Source organism: Cupressus sempervirens, chromosome 1 (genome assembly GCF_028749045.1).
Source record: "Cupressus sempervirens isolate cs-2001-9-10 chromosome 1, ASM2874904v1, whole genome shotgun sequence".
NCBI lineage: Eukaryota > Viridiplantae > Streptophyta > Pinopsida > Cupressales > Cupressaceae > Cupressus > Cupressus sempervirens.
The window spans coordinates 717,394,810-717,416,209 of NC_143118.1; the positions used below are offsets into that span (position 1 = coordinate 717,394,810).

The 21,400-nt window shown below is 35.4% G+C and overlaps 1 protein-coding gene across 3 annotated transcripts in view; it reads left to right on the forward strand.

The window, feature by feature from the left end:
• Positions 1 to 4,092: 4,092 nt before the first annotated feature.
• The window catches only part of UBP14 (ubiquitin-specific protease 14), a 145,868-nt gene continuing 128,560 nt past the window's right edge, over positions 4,093 to 21,400 (forward strand). Inside the window, exons 1-5 of one of the 3 annotated variants that reach the window (XM_089787971.1) lie at positions 4,093 to 4,243; positions 5,766 to 5,888; positions 5,994 to 6,165; positions 12,184 to 12,296; positions 12,430 to 12,766. In XM_089787971.1, coding sequence (XP_089644097.1) covers positions 4,211 to 4,243; positions 5,766 to 5,888; positions 5,994 to 6,165; positions 12,184 to 12,296; positions 12,430 to 12,766 — 778 coding nt within the window. In that variant the 5' untranslated portion in view covers positions 4,093 to 4,210. The remainder of the gene's footprint in view (positions 4,244 to 5,765; positions 5,889 to 5,993; positions 6,166 to 12,183; positions 12,297 to 12,429; positions 12,767 to 21,400) is intronic. The other 2 variants (XM_089787979.1, XM_089787988.1) reach the window with 2 other exon arrangements.

The following is a 21,400-nucleotide window of genomic DNA, read 5'->3' on the forward strand; positions in this document are numbered from 1 at the left end:
TGAATTTAATCTACATATTTGCAACTTACTTTGTCATTTAGATTCCTTTTGTAGTTCAATGATGTATCACCTTTAGAGACTGATGTGTCAAATCCTTTCTTATGCTACTTAAAAATTTGATTTGTAGTGTAATTACCTTCTCAATCCTATAATGTATCCCTCTCATAATTTCATAATAGTAGTAACAACTTCTTCAGCAACAATATCATAGCAACAACAACATTAAGTTTTTCCTTACAGGTCCTTAAATACATATCTTTTGCCTCTTTCAATCCTTAACCTATTTAGAGTTTAGGAATCATCTAAAATATGTTAGTTTGAAATCAATGATCTAGAATCATCCACAACTCTTCATGTTCTTTATTTTCTTTTATTTCACTGGGCTCCATTTTCTCTAGGAATCATAAAGAATCAAATTACTTTTTGCAATAAATTTGACGAAACACTTTCTTCAATCCATGTAAACACAATTTCTTACTTGGTGGAATTGTTGCACATAGGGTTTTGTGCCTTTCCAAATATTTATGTGCTTCTTGCATAACTCAATGTATAGTCTTCTCATGCTCAATGGTTATGTTGTCACTCGGTATCTTCATGACTCGGTTAAACTTGGATTGCCCAGTGACATTTATGCTCAATGTGTATAGAGTTGGTCAATGTATACTTTTCTGGGATGTAACTACTTCATGCTTATACTTTTATCTTCTCTTAACTTAAGCAATATACATCATTGTTCAATAACAATGTTCACCAACCAATATTTTCTACTTCCATCAACTACCTTTTGACACTAATTACAATGTGAATGTTTCTAGGAGTAACAATCATAACAAGAAGTAGAGAAACACAAGATGTTCAAGTTTTATTATGTTTCATTTTAGGAATTGAACGTAAATTTATGGAAGAGACATGTAATGATAAAAAATTGGTAGGAGATATTAGAGAATAATCTGATCACATAGAGAAGAATCAGACTTATGAACATGTACACATACCAACTGACAAGAATGTGATTGGTATGAAATGAGTTTTCTAAAACAAGCTAGATGAAAATGGAAAGGAAACGAAGAATAAGGTGAGATTAGTCTCCAAGGACTATACTTTAATTGAAGGTATTGACTTTGATGAAACTTATTTACTGATTCCTCTATTGGAGGCCATCTAAATATTCTCAGCATTTTCAACATTTACAAGTTTCAAGGTTTATCAAATGGATATTAAGTCAACATTCTTGTATGGAGAACTACAAGAAGAAGTTTACATTGATCAATCAAAGGGATTTAGGTTTGGAGAGGATCTATACGTTGTGTGTAGATTGAAGAAAGAGTTATACAAAATAAAGCACACACCAAGGGCTTGTCATGGCAGATTAGATAAGTATATGATCGAACAAGGATTTTAGAAGGGATTTATTGATAATAATGTGTATTATAGAATTTCTCTAGATCAAATCTTAATTATTGTGGTTTATGTTGATGACAAAATTTTTAGAGGAAAATATGACTTGTGTGAAATTTTTCTAGAGGAGGATCCTGAATAGTTCGAGATGTCTATGATTCGTGAGTTGAATTTATTCCTTGGATTGCATGTAACTCATAATAGTAAATGAATTTTCATTTTGTAGTCTAAGTATATTGTAGAATTGTTGAAGAAGATTGGTTTGGAGAAATTTAAACTGATATGTACTCCTATTTTTATTGGATGTAAGTTGACTAAGGAATATGATTTTCCAAAAGCTGATGAAAGTAAGTAAAAATCAATGATTGGTGGACTATAATATTTGATTACTATTAGACTAGATATCATCCTTATAATATGCTTAGTAGCAAGATTTCAACAAGAATTGAAAGAGACACATGTTATGGCAGTAACTTAGAGGATTTTTAGATATTTGAGGGGTACAAAAGAGTTTCAACTATGCTAGCTAAAAGGTTTAGATTTTCTGTCAACTAATGTCGATGTTGATTAGGTTTGATGTCTTGATAACCAACCAAGTACTAGTGGCGGAGCTTATTTTATTGGCTCTCAGTTGGTTGGTTAGTCAAGAAAGAAGCAACATTAAATTGGGTACATTTTATTATTCATTAGAAACCCCTAATTATATTAGATGAGAAATTGTTGTTCATTCAAAACTCATTTTTAGACTAATTGAGATATTGTTCAATTAAAACCCTTAATAAGGGTAAATGAAAAACTATTATTCATATTTAACCCCCTTAATCTACCAATTCAAAAGAAATAATAAATTAAAAATTACAGTCCATGACATGGTAAAAGAAGTTATCCTATAATGACAATAGATTAGACTCCAAATTTTGGCATGCAACAACAAATTAACATTGAAAAATTGTATACACAGAAAACACATAATTGTATTACTAGGAAGGTTCATGTCGAGTTTACCAAATGTGGATTAGGAAAATAAAGAGAAACAGTATTCAAAACTTGATTAGCCAACCACAAAAGCCATATTCAAATCCTAAACTTACCAATTAAGACTATCAAAATGAAAAGAAAAATCAATAACAAATTATAAACTAGTTCAAACACTCATTTGATGATGTCTCATTGCTTGTCTTTCTCCCCTAATTTTGATTTGTTCCTCTTTATGTAGACAAGTGTACAAATGTAGCCATAAAGCAAGGATAAATTTGACAACATACAAATGAGGATACTAGAAATTATGCTTACAAAAAATGTGAGAAAATAACTTAATTTATCAACTCCCAAATCAAAATCGATGCATAGAATCAAAGCAAACAAATAGACAAGATTGCACAAAAGGACCAATCAAAGGAATGTGAAAGGATAAGTGGAGAAGTAGGGCTAAAGGTCAATAAGAAAAGCCAAGTAATAAAACCTCCTCACCAATTCCCTCAAAAAATCCCCAATGACATTTAAATATTTCCTAGTTAAATGTGTCAAAAGACATAAATAAATAAGTTTTAGTTATGCCTAGAGGGAATATGTTATGACATAGGGGAATTACTTAATTGATTAATCCTCTAGGCTCAAAACTAAGGACTATGATTAAATAATTGTCAAAAATATTTAACTAAACAAGCAACAAGAGACAAAATGCAGTGAAATGACCAAAAATAGATGACAAGATGACATTAATAAAGAATTGATCCAAACAATAAAAACAATTTGAAATTGACCCCAAAATGACTAATGGCGCAAACAACGACTAGATAGACAAACTAAAAAGCAAAGTCAGAAGCATTTACTATTTTAGATGTTTACAACTCTCAATGACTATTGACACAAAAGAGAGATAATCAACATATAGAACATAGATCGCCAAGACCATACACTATATCTCCCATTTTCATATACCCATAATTGACACACACAAATGATAAAATACATATTGCACTAAACAATAAGAAAATAATCAAGTGCATATTTTATTATCTTGAAATAACTAACTATTCTAGTATAATATTACTCAATTGCTAATATATTGTTATACAAACCAATCAATCATTTAATCAAGAAAGACCCATTTCATAATATATTGTTATACAAACCAATCAATCATTTAATCAAAAAAGACCCATTTTGTAAGTTCTTTTGCTCAAATGTATCAATCTACTTCACATAAATTATAATTGCTTTAGTTTATAAAACTAACTACAAATATAGCTTAAATGTCAATAATTGTCAAACTTGAGGAGGACTAATGATAAAGGGTACCATATTTCCCCCTTCTCACCACAAGCATATTTTTCAAAAAGTTTATAAGCTTGCTAACCGTCCAAAGACATTTAAAGTAAGGAGGTCCCATAGGCATATAATGCTAACCCACCGCACGTATAATTTATAACGTCGATTAAGGTGCCATGGTAGAAGAAAATGCCGCAAAACACAAATTACACCGTTATTCGCAAAGAATAAAGTGACATGGTGGATAAAAATAACTTTGAAGTCATTTGCCAACCCACGTTAAGTCGTACACGTCGATTTCCATTCCAGTTTAAATTAGTAAATAAATAAAATAAAAAATATAGGAAAAAACTAGACCGGCGACAATTTTACTTTCCATTCAGAAGCCACGATATAAAAGGGTTTACGCCATTGCTAAGCCTCGTTCAGACCAGCACGACAGTTTCTGCAAAGCGAAGTAAAAGACATATACGACGTAAGCTCTGCACCAAAGATCTTGCCGACATTTTTCTAATAACTTGTAATAATCTCTCTCGACTTCATGTCCTTTATTGCGGGTTTGTTTTTGGAAAATGTAAGTCATTTTTTCTCACGTTTTACCCGTTGTATGGCTGGAAAACTATCTATGATCAAATTTAGAGATGCTTCTATGTCTATATCTGCAATTATTATTTTGCATTGTTTCCCTGTTTATAATTTGTAGGACCTTATTCATTAGCGGCGTTCCTGCTGAGGTAAATTTTGCGTGAAATGTTCTTCTGTTTTTGTTAAATTTGCATATGGTTTTAGTTAGGGCTTTAATTTTTATGTAAAGCAGTTTTTTATATAATAAACATTACTTGGAGTCATAGTTCGTCGCGGTAAAGTTTTCTATTCTCTTTGCATCAGTTGCAGCTCCCTTTAGGCGAACTTAATGTGAAATGATGTTTTTCCTATTCATCTAAGTTTGTACTGGACGTGTAAATAGAGGTAGGGTTTTTACGCCGAGAGGCGTCTTTAGTCACATTTAGGAGGTGAACAGAGCGTGGTCATAAATTCCAAAGTTTTCGGACCATTCAATATCTATTCTGGCAGGTTTTTGCTTTAAAACTGCGAGAAGTCGTAACATTCCAATACGCATTATTACTTGCGTTCGCTATAACATTTGAAGAAAAATCATACATTTTGCTGCAGCTGACTAAAGGAAGGCGGCTTGTTTCAGATGTTAATACACATTAACAACTGAAAATTTTTTAGGGCTCTTTCATAGCTTTTACAAATGAGTATGGTTTGTCTTTTTTTATTGCAGTACAATTTCGGTGTTTGCTTGGGGTGTTTCTTTGAGCATTTGCTTGTTTTTGTAGGGTTAGGGTACAGAGACTTGTAATCTCCTCTTTTAATTATCAATGCTAGGTGAGGTTTACATAATTGACATTTGATCATCTGGTTTGAGACAAAATTGGTGGCAGTTTGCAAAATAAGCTTAGTCAACTATTACTAAGTTTTGTTTTTTGGACCCATGTCTTCTATTTTTCTTCAGCTTGTTGAGTTGATCTTATGTTTGAGTTGCGTGCTACTATACTTAACATACATCAGAATGAAGATGTCTTCTATTTTTCTTCAGCTTGTTGAGTTGATCTTATGTTTGAGTTGCACATTACTATACTTCACATACATCAGAATGAAGATTATGATATTACAAAATAAGAAAATGCTTCGAGGTGATGGTGTAAGCTCTGTGATGGATCTTGCATATTCAGTAGATACTTTATGTTGAGTTTTTAGTGGATTTCACAGAGTGAGATCTTATTCTCTGTGAAATTCTCGTTAAGTTTTTATTCTTAATTTGCTGTTCTTTTACCAGTGTTTGAGTTGTGATACTGAGTGTGGTTGCTTTTGGATATGAAAATAATTAGTTTGTTTTCTATTAGTTTTTCTATCAGGTAATGCTTTTGATTTTTGTAAGCTGAATTTGTTTAATTATATGCTAGTGGACCTGTATTTGATTCATGTTATTTTGTGTGTGATTGCTTTTGGATTTGCAAATACTTGATTTCTATTCAATTAGTTTTGACATAGTCTTTTCACATGATTGTTGTGTTTTCTTTGAATCCTAGGTGAGAAACATGTCAGGAACTCATGCAATGGAGTTACTGCGGTCCCATTTATTAAGAGTCAGGATCCCAGAAGCTTCTAATCGCATATTCAAAGAAGAATGTTGTGTATCTTTTGACACTCCGGTTAGTTACTTGACTGGCATTGTTTTCATTTTTGTGATTGTTATGTTTCCTTTCTGATTCCTCGCAACGATGCTGAAATAGTAACCGGTTGTCTTTGAGGAGCAGAAGTCAGAGGGTGGACTTTTTGTTGACCTCAGTTCATTTCTTGCATTTGGAAAGGAGGCGGTGCATTGGAATTACAAGAAGACTGGAAATCCAGTTTACTTGCATATCAAGGCAAGAAAAAAACCTGTTAGTGAAGATAGACCCCACAAGAAGCCTACATTACTGGCAATAGGTATGGTGTGCAAAGCTTGTCAATTGGGTACCTGAAAGAAATTACTTCAATTATAGATGAAGGCCTTAACACGCTTTTTAATTTTCCAGCTTTAAGCCTTGCTTCAGTATTCATATTTGACTCATTACTCATCTGTAATTTTTTAATTTCTTGTTCTGGAATTCAGTGCTTGTAACATCACATTAAGCCATTAGTTGAAATTTCCTTTGTACTTATGACAACTTTACTGGTGGAAAATTGCTTTTTTATATTTCAAAACTCAAATAGTTTTCTGATTAAACTTGAAAATGGTGCCATTAGGCATTCCATAAATGGTTTGCACTTCACTTGTGCTGAGGTCGGTTTTGTACCACTACATAACATATAGCGATTGAATACTTGACATGGAATGTCAAACACTCAATCCCTCTCTTGAAAAGTAATAATCATGAAGACATGAGAAAAACTCCAATGTTCCTTACACTTGTGGATACTAACTCAGTTATATCAATTTGATTTGCTGGTAATCACGTAGGTGGCCTTACGTTGTTCATTCAAGGATAACTTGGACTTTTGCTGTGATGGTGATGATGATAGTTTTGTAAAGTATATGAGTGCCAAATGATGTTGATGGTGATGATGATGGAGGGTGCGTCTACCAATGATGCTTCTCCTTTTCTAACATTCTAAGAATGAACTCCAATTACGAAACTACTCGCTGCTCTATTCCTACTCCTATGAATGAAAAAATTAGCAAATGGACGAGGATCGAATATTATGAAAGTTTCTCTACCTCCATAGAGGCAATGATTCAAGGGAAAAGACTAGTTTACCGTGCAAGGCTTCCGAACAAGCAGCTAGGATGCTAGTGGCCTAGTTTATAGATCCCTATGAAGCATCCACTAATATCACCATACAACTATCCATCTACTCTTACTCTTAATAACTTTCTTGAAATGAAATCTACTTTAACAATTTCAATGAAATCTAACTTTAACTATTAGAAGTAGTAACCATTCAATAACACCAAATGTTCTTAATCACCATGCAAGTCACAACAATGATAAAGAGAAGCAATTTTGGTATTATCTTAGCAACAATTTTCTTCAACCCTTTAAAAATGAGAGCAAATGGCCTTATATAGAGGCCAAAATTACAACCAGCGGTAGAGATTAAGAGGCAAAATAAACAATCCAAATTAGATACTAGAAACCCTAATTAGGGTTGCCATCCCATCGGCCAATGAGAAGACACCACCTCATCAATGGACCAATGAAAAAAAAGGAAAAGTGGCAACCAATGAGAAGACACCAAAATGGTAGTCAATCAGAATCAGACACTTATCCTACCCAATAAGAAGGAGAAATTGCCATGTGGGCTCACATCAAATGATCTTCTTATATAATTCTACCCTTTTCTTTCATCTTTTTAGCCAAGGTAGTGAACTTGGCTAGCCTGTTGTTGACTTCCTTCATGGGAGGGCAAAGCGTGTGCTTTCTCTTGAGCTCAGCTGAATTCATCATGTTGCTCGCTGCTTGTAGTGTCTTCTTATGATCCTTCTCATATTCTTTCGCATATCTGATAAAGGCATTGAGGGAGGCAAGGGTACCTAAATGTTTCTTCTTGATGGCAACCTTCCCCAACTCATCAATCTTGATCCAAATTCTGTCTCATTGACGTTCTCCTCTTGTCCACTTGAATTATCCCTTTGGTCTCTAGCCTCAATTATGCTCTCCCTTGACGGTGTTGCATTTCGTCTCTTTGTTGGAGGTTCTTGATGTTCTTTACTTTTCTCAACCTCCAAACTTCTCTTCTTGCTCTTAATTATTCTTTGTTGTTGGCTACTGCCTTCACCTTTCTGTTCGATCGGCTCCACTGGACCTTCTTCCTCCGGTTTCATCTTCTCATAAGTAAGGCGTACCTTTTGACTTTGTAACTGCCTTAACTTCTCATTGTACCACAACTTGGTGTGTAGATCAACTGTCCTCGTAATTGCCTCTAAGGAAGGATCCTGGTGATCATCCCAATCCACTGGACTCAACTTCGTTCCATCCACTGTATCATAATCTCCTCTTAGCACATTTTCATCATCTTCTAGTTGATTGGGAATATCAAGGCCTCTCCGTCTGATTGCCCTCATCATGCTCACTGACAACTTTGAGAAAGCTAGCTTCCTCACATGAAAGTCATCCTGTGCATTGGCCCAAAAATCTTCTATAGTAGGAATATGTTTGAATGTATTTCTGTGAGATGCCTTGATAAGACCATTAGGATCGAATCCTTGTCTTGCTCTATAACATCCTAAATGATACCATTCTAACTCTTTCTCCGCAGCTGTAAAGGCAACAGGATTGGGGCAAGTATCATTGCCTATTTCAAATGAGAAGGTAATCCCTGTCTCACCTTTAAGTTTCATCATTTTGTCATAATGCTCAAGTTGCCTAGCCAACTCCATCAAAACTACCTTGTTGGGTGGGTACCTTGGAAGTCTCTTGGGACAAACTGTACTTCCTGCTACTCTAATATAAGTAAATTACGAAAATTGGATGAACCAACTCCCATACTTTTTAACTTTTGCTTCTGCTTCCGATGAGAGCCTCTTAACAGGTGTCCCTTGTAATATCCTTACCGTCTTCATGGCAAAGGCGTCATAAAACATCTTATAATCTTTGGCGTTGTGCAAATGAAGCTGTGGATAGCACTCATGCGCCAAACATTGCCCTGACCATTGCCAATCACTCCTAAGGCCTTAAGTTCAGCATTTTCATATAGTCTCACAATCAGATAGGACCCCATATAGAATTGCTTTTGCTTTTGTACTGTCCTAAGTTGCAACTCTAAATTTTCGCTTATAATCCTAGCCCAATCAAATTTTCTCTTTTCATTCTCAATTTCATCAATAAAGTACATCTAGTTTTCGAATTGCATACCTTGAGCCACGCCAATGATGCGACTGAGAGGCACAATGAGATTGCCGTACTCTGGTTTGAAATATGACTTGGTGAGCTTTGATGACTTGATGACTTCCTTCTTGCCTTTGTGTAACCAATTTTGCTTTAGATTAATGAAGCAGACCTCCTGATTATCTTGAAATAACTTAGCCGCTTGATCCATCATTACCACTGTTATGCTTTTATACTGGGGAATATTAAATGCTTCTTCGATCACTTGTCCGCTGATGTTGGCTAACACTCTCTTCCCTTTATCGAAAATGATGGACTTGGTAACAATATCAAATCAGGATGCACACTCCATTACCAATTTTGGACAAAGCAAGTTAGGAGGAAAAGTCGCCGCATGTACAATTCTGCTCTTGTAGATCTTCTTTGCCATGGGGGATTGTCCTTCCTTCAATATGTCCTTCAACTGTATCTTGTTCACTGTACCGATATTGGTATCACTTATTCACCTCACTTTCGAGAAGAAGGTGGTCTTAGGCATCATGTCTTCTTTGTCCTTTTTGGCATTCGTTCCCTTTGGGTTCTTGCTTGCACTAACATCTACCATCCTAAACACTTATTTCTGCCCCTTCGTTCTAAATAATATGGGCTACACTTTTCAATCTTCAACCTTCTTTCTATCGATGAAATCTAGCTTATTTCTGCATCTCCAAGTCCTATCTCTACACTTATCAATCTCCAATCTTCAACTTAGGGGTGGAACTACCACTTATTTTTGCCCCTTCGTTACCTTGGGATGGATTACTCTTATATCTCCCAACTTCAATCCTAGGGTAGTCTTAGCTTATTTCTGCCTCCAAATGTCCTATCATGAAATCTATACTTATATCTCCCAACCTTAGCCTATCAATGGAATGATGAAGTGGTGGATGATGAGTGCAAGGAGAAAATAAGGGAAACGGACCAAGTAAGAACAAGGAATAGAATCCACTTTTAAACCAATCTTCACCTCTAAAAATGAGTAGAATTTTTCCTTAAATCTGCTTTTACCAATAACTGGGCCCTCTTCAAATTCGGATCAGGTTTCGAAAATTTCAACTTTCTTTGCAAATAATGATGTCCTAGCAAAAGTTGGAATTTTGACTTCCTTGAAATCGCCCACACATGCCAAAAAAAATCAGACCTTGGACCATATAGCCTCTTCATAAAATAAAATCACCCAACTTTGAAATTCGCTGCCAAGAAAATGGAAAAATCTGCCTTAACAAAATCGCCCTAGCTGGAAAAAATTAGAACTGCTCCAAAAATCGCCCTAGGGCAGAAATTCGCCCAAGCAAGGAGAAGAAAATGCCGCCAAAAAAGGAGAAAATCTGCTCCAAGAAGAAATCACCCACACTGGAAATTGCCTTTAGAAGAAAATCGCTCACCTAAGGAGGAGGAAGAAGGAATCAGGAAATAAGAGGGGGGGAAGCCCCTCTTATACCAAATTTTTTTGCCTCTTTAAGTGGGCCGACTTGCTTGGAGGAAAGCAAAATTAAATTAGCTCCTTTATTAATTGCTTAGATTTAAATGCCATATTAAAATTACTTAGCCCATTTAATTGTCAATTTTGATCAAAATTTGCAAAATAGAAACAAGGTAAGCCTAGGAGGTGTCAAAATTTTCATTTAATAATGTTTTAGCAATTAAAATATCATAAAAATTGAATTTAGCAAGCCAAAATCAATTTTCAATTCCAATTTACCAATTTCATTTAACATTTTAAAAAATCTTCTAGGCAATATTTCAACCAAATTAATGTGATTTTGTAATTTAATTCAATTTTGATTTTGCAATGCAATTTCAATTTTTTAACCAAAATAAATAATTTTTCTGACAGTTAAAATCGATTTTCCAATTTCAATTTCACTATCAAAAAATTTCCTTTTTCACCAAAAAATTCAATATTTTCCAAAACAATTAAATCTAAAATTATTCTAAAAATGTTCAAGTTTATACAATTATTTCAAATTTTCAAAAGTCCGTCCAAGTCCTAAAATTTGCAAATTTATCCTGTCGAATATTGTTCTAACCATCGAAAAATATTGTTTCTGAAATTTGTTTGGCCTAAGGATAAAATTACATGCTCCGGAAAATCAAGTTAACATCGGGTGAAAAAACCAATCACATCAAATCCCCCCTTGGCTTGAAGGCATCCAAGGCGTAAAAATTTGAAATCAAAAACCTTTGGACAACTCCGGAAAATTTGCCAAGGCAACTGAAAAAAGGGGGTCCCCAAATTTTTTTTTGGGGCGATGGTATGAAAACCTCACAACAACTTGTAGGATTCCTGCCTCATTTCTTTGGCCACAATCACAGATTTGGAACCTAGCATGCAGCACATTTGACCCCACAAGTACATCACATTTGACCTCGCAAGTACATCACATTGTCATTCAGATGGCTAAGGGAAACGGTTCTTTTCTTTACCATTCAGTTGAATATTCTAGTGAAAGCATTTAATGAACTTACATAGATCAGCATAGGAGTTTACAAGAAGCATAAGAAAAATAATACACCATTTTTAGAGCAAAGGTTTGTTTAGTTTTTGTGCAGTTAAGCAATTTAAAAACTTTGTATAAAATTCTTGAAGTTTTGCACATCTGGTAAAGTGAAGTTGTGAATCACTCAGAGAGTTGCATGAAGCTGTAACCAATGCCATTTTTACAATTTAGCTCACATGCATGCTCTTTTTGATGCGAGCTTGTGAATAAATGTACATAGCAAATTTATTAGTCCATTTGATATCTTTGTATTTTGAAGGTTGTAAGTGAAATGCCAATGCTTAATTTTACCATAAAGAAATATTCTGTCCAGCTTTTAGAAAAACTAATCCATCTAAGTAGGGGTTAACTCAAGCGATTTTTCTTATAATAACTGACAAATTCTACCAAGAAAACACATATTGAGAAAATATTTTTTTGAATTGAGAAAATATATTGCACCCTACAATCCATTGTTAATATGAATACTATAAGGGTCATAACATGTTATTTATAGCATTTGTAGCTATGTGCTGTTTATTTGCTATTTGCTATTCTGTGTTTTCTCTGACTTCTAGAGATTTCATTTGAGTTTCTGGTTAATGTATCTTTGTTAGGTCTAGAAGGTGGTTTTGACAATCGAGAGCCAGAGTACGAGGAGTCTTACAGTATCGTAATATTGCCCGATTTTGTGATGCTTCCATTTCCATCAGTTGAACTGCCCGAAAAGGTGAAAATGCTGTATGCCATTTAATTTAATGTTTATGTTTGAGAGTCCAAAGTAGAAATGTTTTATGAACATGGAAAGGTGGTTGAGTTACTTGCATTAATTCTTGTGTTCTTAATTTCTCTAAACACGTCAGGTTAGGCTGTCAGTTGATGGTGTATTGGCAGCAACTGGTGCAGAGCGTAAAGAACAGGTGGCAGCTTGGACAGCTGATAAAAAGCAAGTTAGTGGTTATGCCTTGAATTTGCAACAAATTGATAATGGTGTTACAATACCTCCTTCTGGGTGGAAATGTGCAAAATGTGATAAAGTTGACAACTTGTGGTTGAATCTTACGGATGGAATGATTCTCTGTGGGAGACGAAATTGGGATGGAACAGGAGGCAATGATCACGCCGTTCAGCATTATAATGAAACAAAATACCCTCTAGCAGTAAAGCTTGGTACAATCACAGCCGATTTGGAAGCTGCAGGTAATGAATATATACATGTTTAAGACCAGGATTAGTATTTGCAGCTGATTGACATTTTTTTAGTGCCCTGTCTTGTTGTTGTTCATTCATATGAGAGTGATATGCAGTTTAAAGGTTACATGCTTATGGATAGATTGGGAGTATAGTGTACCATAGATTTTGAAGCAGCTTTTGGGGCTTACATCTTTACTGATATAGTTCAGAATCTCTACTGACATGTAGATTAACCAAGCATGCATCCTGTAAGTGGCAGCAGCAATTTATCAACTTCAACAAAAATACATAGAACACAATATGGTTACAGCCACCTGTAGCGTTAGAGGACACTTGATCCACATAGTTAGATCAGTATGGCCTGAACTAAAGAATATTAGTGCCTGGGGAGTATAACAAAGCTGGGTGCAATACAAGCCTTAGGTGATTATGTTAATGTAGAACTTAGTTCTACTACAAGAGAGTATGCCATTATCTTCCCTTAGTCATAAGTGCGTAAAATTATGTCATTTTCAATAATTAGATTATGATCTGATCATTGTGAGTTATTTTCAGGGAAGGCTGCCTGAGGTATTTAAAAAACGGACAACTGATGGCCTGTTGCAGTCTGATTCTTCCTGTCATATAATTTTATTTTAAACTTAATATGGAAGCTGTGCCATATCCAAAACTTCAATTTCATTTGATCCATTGGTACCTGATTGTCAATCTCATTTGCCGTCATCTTGTAAACACACAACTTCAAATATATATGGAACGTGTCCTAACACAACTCCAATTACAATGTCTACACATTGTAATTAACTTGCGCAAATTCCTTAAATTCCTTTAATCTTCTTTTAGCAATTCAAGTCATTAAAGGATCATTAGCATTGGACCCTGCAACCTCTAGCAATCCAATTCATTGAAAGATCATTAGAAACCCTGCATCTTGTATCCAAAATATCTGAGATAAGTATGTAAAATGGAACTTCAAAGAATATCTCATTCACTGCATTCAACCCTAAGAGACACATATAATCATAATAATCTAGCTAAGCACATTTGAAACATCTCAAAAACTCATAACTGACTCTTTATGGACATGTATCCAAATTGCCACATTTAAAAATCAAAACTGTCTGTTCTCTTGGCAGGTGCAAGTTGGTAAAGGATAAATCATCTTACATGTTAAGTAATGTACAATCTGATTGCCCATGGATGCTGAAGATCGTCAGTAGTGTACATCATCATGCACACTACCTTCACTGTCCCATCTTCAGTTATCTTGTGAATTGAAAAGGTTTAACACTGTTAACGACCAATTCAAATTGTAATGCTCTGTTTCAAATTGAGAAACAATTCACCCTTGTCAAATGCACTAAGACTTCTGAATGAACTTGAAAATAGGTTAGATATTCACCCCCAAAACTAATTGAACTCTGGAGGTGGCCATATAATTTTAAACCACCCATCAATGATTGGTGAATTAAAAACCATAAATGTAAAATCCAAATGTAATCCAGTGTCAAGCCCCAGTCAAGTGAAATCAGCTGCCAAATTGTCAAGTATGAATTTGATGGTTGACAATGAGGATTAATTGCAGGTGGCGCAATACAGTTGGCGAAATCTGACATTGCAGGTTACAGTTTTTAAGAAAGAAAATAGCAGTGGAAGGAAATACTGACTTGGTTATACTGTTATACTAATGTGTCTTATTTTTAAACTGGAACCTTCAAATTGGGAAAAATAGTAGCAGTAGAACATTTTATATCTTATGCTTAAGTCTCTAAGTATCCCTTTTGACTCACTCTTCTTAGTAGAAGCGAGTAACAACTGCTGAAGTAATAAGACCTGCTTTGTTTTGAAGTGCGAAAAATTGAAATTCTCTTATGCCACTTGCTACTAGGCTCCGCACTCTTTTCTTTACCTCCAGAGTTGTCAACTGCAGGTTTATTGAGACAATTCTTATGTTTACTGCTTGACCTTTTATACAGTAAACAAGAACGTTGGATTCTCTATTCAACAGCAATTTAAGGCATAAGTATTTACTTTTGATTTCTTCTTAATAACAATTTCATGGAGTGAAAAATGACATTTAACTACACATCGAAATGTACTGCTATATTTTATCAAACCAAAAATTACAGCAATTATGATGTAAGTCCTTTAGTGACGACCGTTTACAATTTGTTTTTTCTTTCTTCAATACTATCAATGGCTATTCCCTTTGATTCTCTTAAATATCACCTTGCAAAGACATTGTGTTAACAGTAAAGACATCTTACAGAAGCCCTTAGTTTTCAACTCAATTGAATAAAAAGTTATAAACACATCAATTGCATTCTATTTCCTTTTCTCTACCATTTTGTGAAAACCCTTGTTAGGAGACCTTTTTCAAATTTATGTGCTAAGTTGTACTTTTAAATCACAGGAAAACTGTTTTCTCTTTGTTTATTGTTAAAATCTTGAATATAAAAATTCTTTGAGGGGGATCGTAAAAAGTCACAAGTATCTCATCGAGGCTTCGACCATGTAGAAGGTCGCTCTTTCTTTAACGGATTAAGATCACACATGATTAATTGAAATCTACAAACACATTCATAAAAAGAGCTTTTGTTGTGTGGGCAGAAAGCCCTTTGGGAATGTAATGACTTGCTGCAGATTTATTCATCGTTTTAGAACACCATTAAATAGGCTCAAAATACTCCTGCAATCAGGAGATACTATTCTTTGTTCAAGGTTAAAAACAACTGCAATCATAGAATTTTGGAGTTGCAATGAAAAACCATTGTTCAGAGATTAAGATGTATACAAACACATCGCAATTTGTTGAATGACTTTCAAAATACCTCAAGGAATTGATAGCTGTCACTTGAACAGAACGGAGATTGTCCTCAAAGAAATAGTTATTTATCCATTTCCCAAATAAATCACATCTTTCGCAGATTAGATCATTTTGAGTATTACCAAAAGTTTCATGAGAAAATTTCTAACCTGTCTTGATCTTTGGTTTGCTTAAGACAAACAAAATGTTACTATCTGTGTGACTGTAAGAAAATGCAAAACAACAATTACCATGCACTTTTGGGGCAACAACGCAAATCTACCATTTCTTCCATGTATTTTTATCATTGTCATAGAGAGTTCTGAAAATTTGAAAATTTGACAATCCAGAAATATCTTTTGAGTGATCCATTGTATCGCGCTCAATTTTAATGTTTTCTCGCTTCTCAAACAACATTCCAATCATTTAAGCCATAACTACAAATCTGTAATAGACATCAAATATTTATATAACCCTCTGGAGTGACATATTGATGAATTTGCTAAATTGAACTTAAATTTTTTGTCTGATATTTATATAATTGTTGTATCATAGAATTTTGGAGTTGTACTTCTGAGATGGATCTCGATAGTTTGGGGCTTCAGTGCACCTCGTAGGATTGCCAGGGGCCACTCTCTATTTATGGCTGTCATCTTCTCCAGCTTTGTGAGTCCATTGACCTGGTGATTCTGAACAACCTCTCATGCTTTCACGGTTCGTAGTTGTTCACTTGCTGACCCCATTGTGTTGGTGCTAGTGTGGTGGACTATGCCCTTGCTTGTGCTTCCTTCATTCCCTTCATCCGCAATTTCATCGTAACTCACCTTCCCTTGATCGACTGTGCTCCCCTTAGCCTCGTGCTTCGCTTAACCCCACATTGCTTGCCCCTCTCACCCATCCCACGTCTGCTTCCGTGAGAGTGATGCTGACCTTTTCCTCATCCATCTTAGACAACTTCTCCCCCTTGGTGGTTTCTGTGTTTCTGACCAGTTCCCCTCCATGTTTGACCTATTGGCCTTGGCGATCTGGGATTTTGCTTTCCTATTCATCCCCCATTACCCCCATCACTGCTCCTTACGCCGTAGCACTTGCCCTATGAACCGGTGGTTCGATGATGACCACAAATCCTTCCATAGCCGCTTGTGCTCTGACTTCTTGTCCCACTCCGATGATTTCACTAGTATGCGTCACTCTTACAATCCTTTTTGTTACTACACGAAATAGTCATTCAATACTTCCTAGTGTCGTTCCCTTTGTGACACAAAATTCCATAACCTGAAGCTCTTTTGGTGCACTTTATTCCCTCGTTGCCCCCCCGACCCTTGATCTCCGCTCCCTCACTATCCATGCCCCCAATCTCTATGACATTCCTGGCCAACCTCTTCTCCACCTCAGCGAACCTCCCAGTTGCCACCTTTTCACCCCGTCTATCATCCGTGTAACCATTAGATTCATGAGCACCAACAGGGCAATTGATGAGGAGGGTTTTTAGGTTGAGCTCCTTAAGCTTGGTATCCCTACCTTGCTTTCCTTTCTTCCTGAGTTCTTCAATAGAACAGTTTAAATTGGTTTTCCTGACTCGTGGTCGAGACACATGATGTATCCGATTCACAAGGCTAGCTTGGCTTCAAACCCAAGCAACTACAAGACTATCATGATTGGGCATACTTTTGCGAAGCTCTATGCTATAGCACAAAACCTTACTCTTTCTAGTGAGCTTGACAGGAGAGCATGTAGAGGTAGAGGGTAGGCTGGCTATTTGGCAGATTACTAGACCATGGAGCATATCTTGAATCTTCGGGCCATCATCGAGGAGGCTTGTCAACGCTCTACAAAAGTCTACTGTTGTTTTGTGGAATTTCATAAGGCCTTTGATATTGTCCTGCGTGTGGCCCTTTTTAGTGTCTGAGAGACATCGGTATTTCAGAGATCCTATTGACAACTATTATGAGATTTTATGAGAGTGTGACTAGTAGATTCAGGACGCTGAAGGGTTTTACAACTCTCATTCAGAGTACTATCCCTCTTTCTCCTGATGGAGCCTAAAATTTTAATCTTCATTTGTGAAATGATATGGGAGATGAATGATGAAATGATGTTGTCAATGTTAGAAAGCTTCATCAGTGTGTGGACAAAATGAGTATTAGAGGCGATTGAAATACATAATAAGATTAGATCAATATATTCACTTTGATACGAAGAAACATAAAACCACTGTATATTCCTTGGATAGAGCCAAGCAATTGTGGACTCACAATGTGCGCTTATAGTTACATGTATCCAAAACGTATAAGGGAGTTACGAATAGGAAGGTCCATATAAATATTACTGTCAAAGAGCCTTTAAGGAATGATAATTAATAGATTCAGAACACATAGGAAGCACAATCTGAATCAACAAAAGAAATTCAAGGTATGTTATGATTTAAATCAGAATGAATTAAAATGTGTTATAAGCAACAAATCAAATACAGAATGGAAATTGCGATTGTTCGATCTGTGATTTCCTTTTGTGATTAGCTGCTCTCATCCCTAGTGTTGGATGCTTTTGAAGTACAAGAATTGATTTGGGTCATGCCCATACATTACTAGTACTGTTCTTACTTGAATTTGAAGGTGCTGGAGATATATAGATTGCCAAGAGTCTTCATGTATAATTTAGAATGAAGTATATTACTATCGAATTTCATTCAGAGGAATCAAAAGAATGAAGGATATTAAATCGAACACGAACATTCGTGAGACCATCTTTAACTCTAGAAACTGTCAGAAATGGAAGCCCAAATACACTAAACAGGTCGAGGCTAGTATGAATGGACACATGCGGAGGAGCAGAAGAATTTTTAACGGGAGGCCCTCAAATATGGAGTCGAATTGTAAACCACATTGTTATCTATATCCTGAGAAAGAGAACGATCAGAACGGGTTCGCATTCGAAGTTAACACTCGTCAATTTGGAGAAATAAAATTTACCCAAAGTATATTTCCTGAAGATTCATTTATATTTATAATCCATGGATTACTTAGGGCCCGTTTGGTTACGGGAATAGGAATAGGGAAATAGCAATAGCTATTTTGGAATAAAAAATGGGGATACGTATTCCTGTTCTCTATTTGGTTCAGCGAATATTTGATGGGGAATTCGCGGACCCCAAAATTTATGTTTTCTAAAATAAATAAAACTAGAATAGGAATACATATTCCAATAACATCTATTTGGGTGGAATTGCAAAACCCCATTTTTGGGCCAAAATTGGAATACGTATTCCTATTTTACTTCGTATTCCAATTCCGATTTGGTGCATCCAAATGAAGAATTCAAAATGTTGAGAATTTACATATGCCTATTCCACTTGTATTCTTGTTGCCAAACGGGCCCTTAAGGTGGCAGTTTGGAATGGTTGGCCCAAATAAGTTACGTTTAATGGGATCTATTCGATTAGTTTGGAAAGGTCATGTCGGTTGGCACTAACCGAGTGACAATATATTTATAAATAAGAGATAAACAACACAATTCAGAGATCTCTCCAATAATTTTTTACATACCATATAAGCACTCGATATATATTATTCTTTTATTTGGTAAAGAAATGAAAACTTGAACTAAGTTTGTGGATACTGAATCGTTGAGTAAAATTTTTAAATGCGACCTTGAGATTGGACTGCAGTGGATGGATCATCATGCCCCCTTTCTAGAGTGGACATCAAAGACGATAGAGTTAGCCTATTAGGGAGTCTCGTAGGCTGGCAGTGGTGTTTAGAGACTCAGTCGGGGTATATAGTGTTTGGGTTTGGAGTTTCAGACAGTAGGAGGGCAGTTGAGAGCAATTCCTTAATTGCAGAAGGAGTTTCCTATATTTTAGGAGGTGGAGATGGGCTATAGTCTTGAGTCTCTACGAGATCATTCTATGGTTTCAGTTTCGAGAGATTCAGAGATGTTCCTATTTTTAGGAGTATCCCTAATTTTGAGGGATGAGACTGTCAGTTATTTTAGATTATTCGGCATCGGTCACAGGAGGTGACGAGTTCAATTTCACCTTGTAGAGGTGTTTTGGCTATCAGTTTGCTGTTTGGGAAATATTTTAATATATTTAAATATTCTCCTAAGTTAGCATTTTAATAATTTAAATAAGGCTAAGTTATAGCCACTTTGGAGTAATAAGGGGTTTTTTGGCCTCATCTGGGTGAATATCCCTTGGTGTAATAGCTTGTTGGAAAGGTCTGAAACTTTTCTAAATATTTCTCTTTTGACTCAGAGCATTTTGGTGAACGGATTTCTTTCTATTGGGAAAAAGGTCATTTTCTGGATACTTGACCACTTTAAAAATGAGAAATATATTATTTTATAACCCAACGCCACATGGGGACACTTTTAGGGTTCGAGCTAAGTTTGGTGGGTTATAAGGAGGTAAAGACAAAGTTTGAAGGCATTATTGACATATTACATCTTGGATTTGTGTTTTGGGCTCTGATTGAGCTTTCAGCATTTGGGACGCCAAACCCACTTGCGTTGCTTGTTTGGGACGTAGCCCCCAAAATAGTGGTCTGGATTCTTGTAGTCAGAAGCATCTTGGAGATTGTGCATTGTTTCTTTTGGGGAATGCAGTACTAAGTCAGAGTTTTAGTTGGGGTTTGGGTATTTTACCTGCGTGTGGGCACTTTGCAGTTGTATGGCCATGCCCGACAACCATCTACTTTTCCACGTATAGCATTTGAGAGCTGGATTCTGGCCGTAGCTTCCTTTTAGGCTCATATTTCACCTTCACGCCTTCAGGTTGGCTTTATTCTTGGTTGTAGTCCTCTGGATATTATTGTAAATCTTCATTTGGTTACATATTAGGTGTATATTCAAAAAAAATCTGCTTGAAGCGACTTTGCTTTAAATGTATTTGGGATACATTCTCAGAACTGGTTCATGTTATTGTACTTCTGTTATTACTTATTGAAAAATCATCAAAAATATAAAACAATCAAACCCTTTTGTAACTTTTGTCTAGCTTTGTAAGAAAATTTTAATAAACAGGGAAAACAAATTTAAAAGTATAAAATTACAGTAGATCAATGGAAGAGATCCATCAAGGATCTTTCATGTAAGGAGTGTCTCCATTGCAATTTTGTTTCTAACATGATTAGTAAGAAATATTTATTTTATTTTATTTGCATGAAGCTTTAGAGTTGAATTATTATATAGTTCCATCCTTTATAATTATTTAAAAAAATTTAAAAATAATTTATATGATAGACAAATGGACATTATCAATTATAGCATTTTAAAATTGAACATCATAGATATTGAGAAATATTTAATTGTTTCCAAATCTATGCCTGGTTTGTCTCCAAACAATAGGAGTTAAAATACACTTGGTGAAGGTTTTGCAAATGGGGTTGCAAGCTTTGGGTTTAACCATGGAGGAAACTTCGTAGTTAAGCGTGCTCAAGCTGGAGTAGTATTGGGATGGGTGACCTCTCGAGAAGTCTCGGTGCTTCACCCCTGTGAACATCACCTAGATCCAATGAGTGCTAAGTGTTCCATTTATTCTCATGAGAGATGGATTCATGTTGAATCACTACTCATGAACCATGGGTCAATGAGTTTGACTCAAAATCACATTGTTAAATCCTTATAGTAATATCACAATTTGACTTGCTGTGGAAATTATCGCCTACTTATTAGTTAAAATACATTCTAGACTATTTTAAAATTGTGTTCGTATATTTGATCTGTCATGTCTTGATTATTAAATTGTTTATAATTGATGTGCGTAGAATTTTATAAAGTTGTAGGTTTTCAACTTATAATAGTGACTCTATCACCTTTTTAATTTCGACATTGGT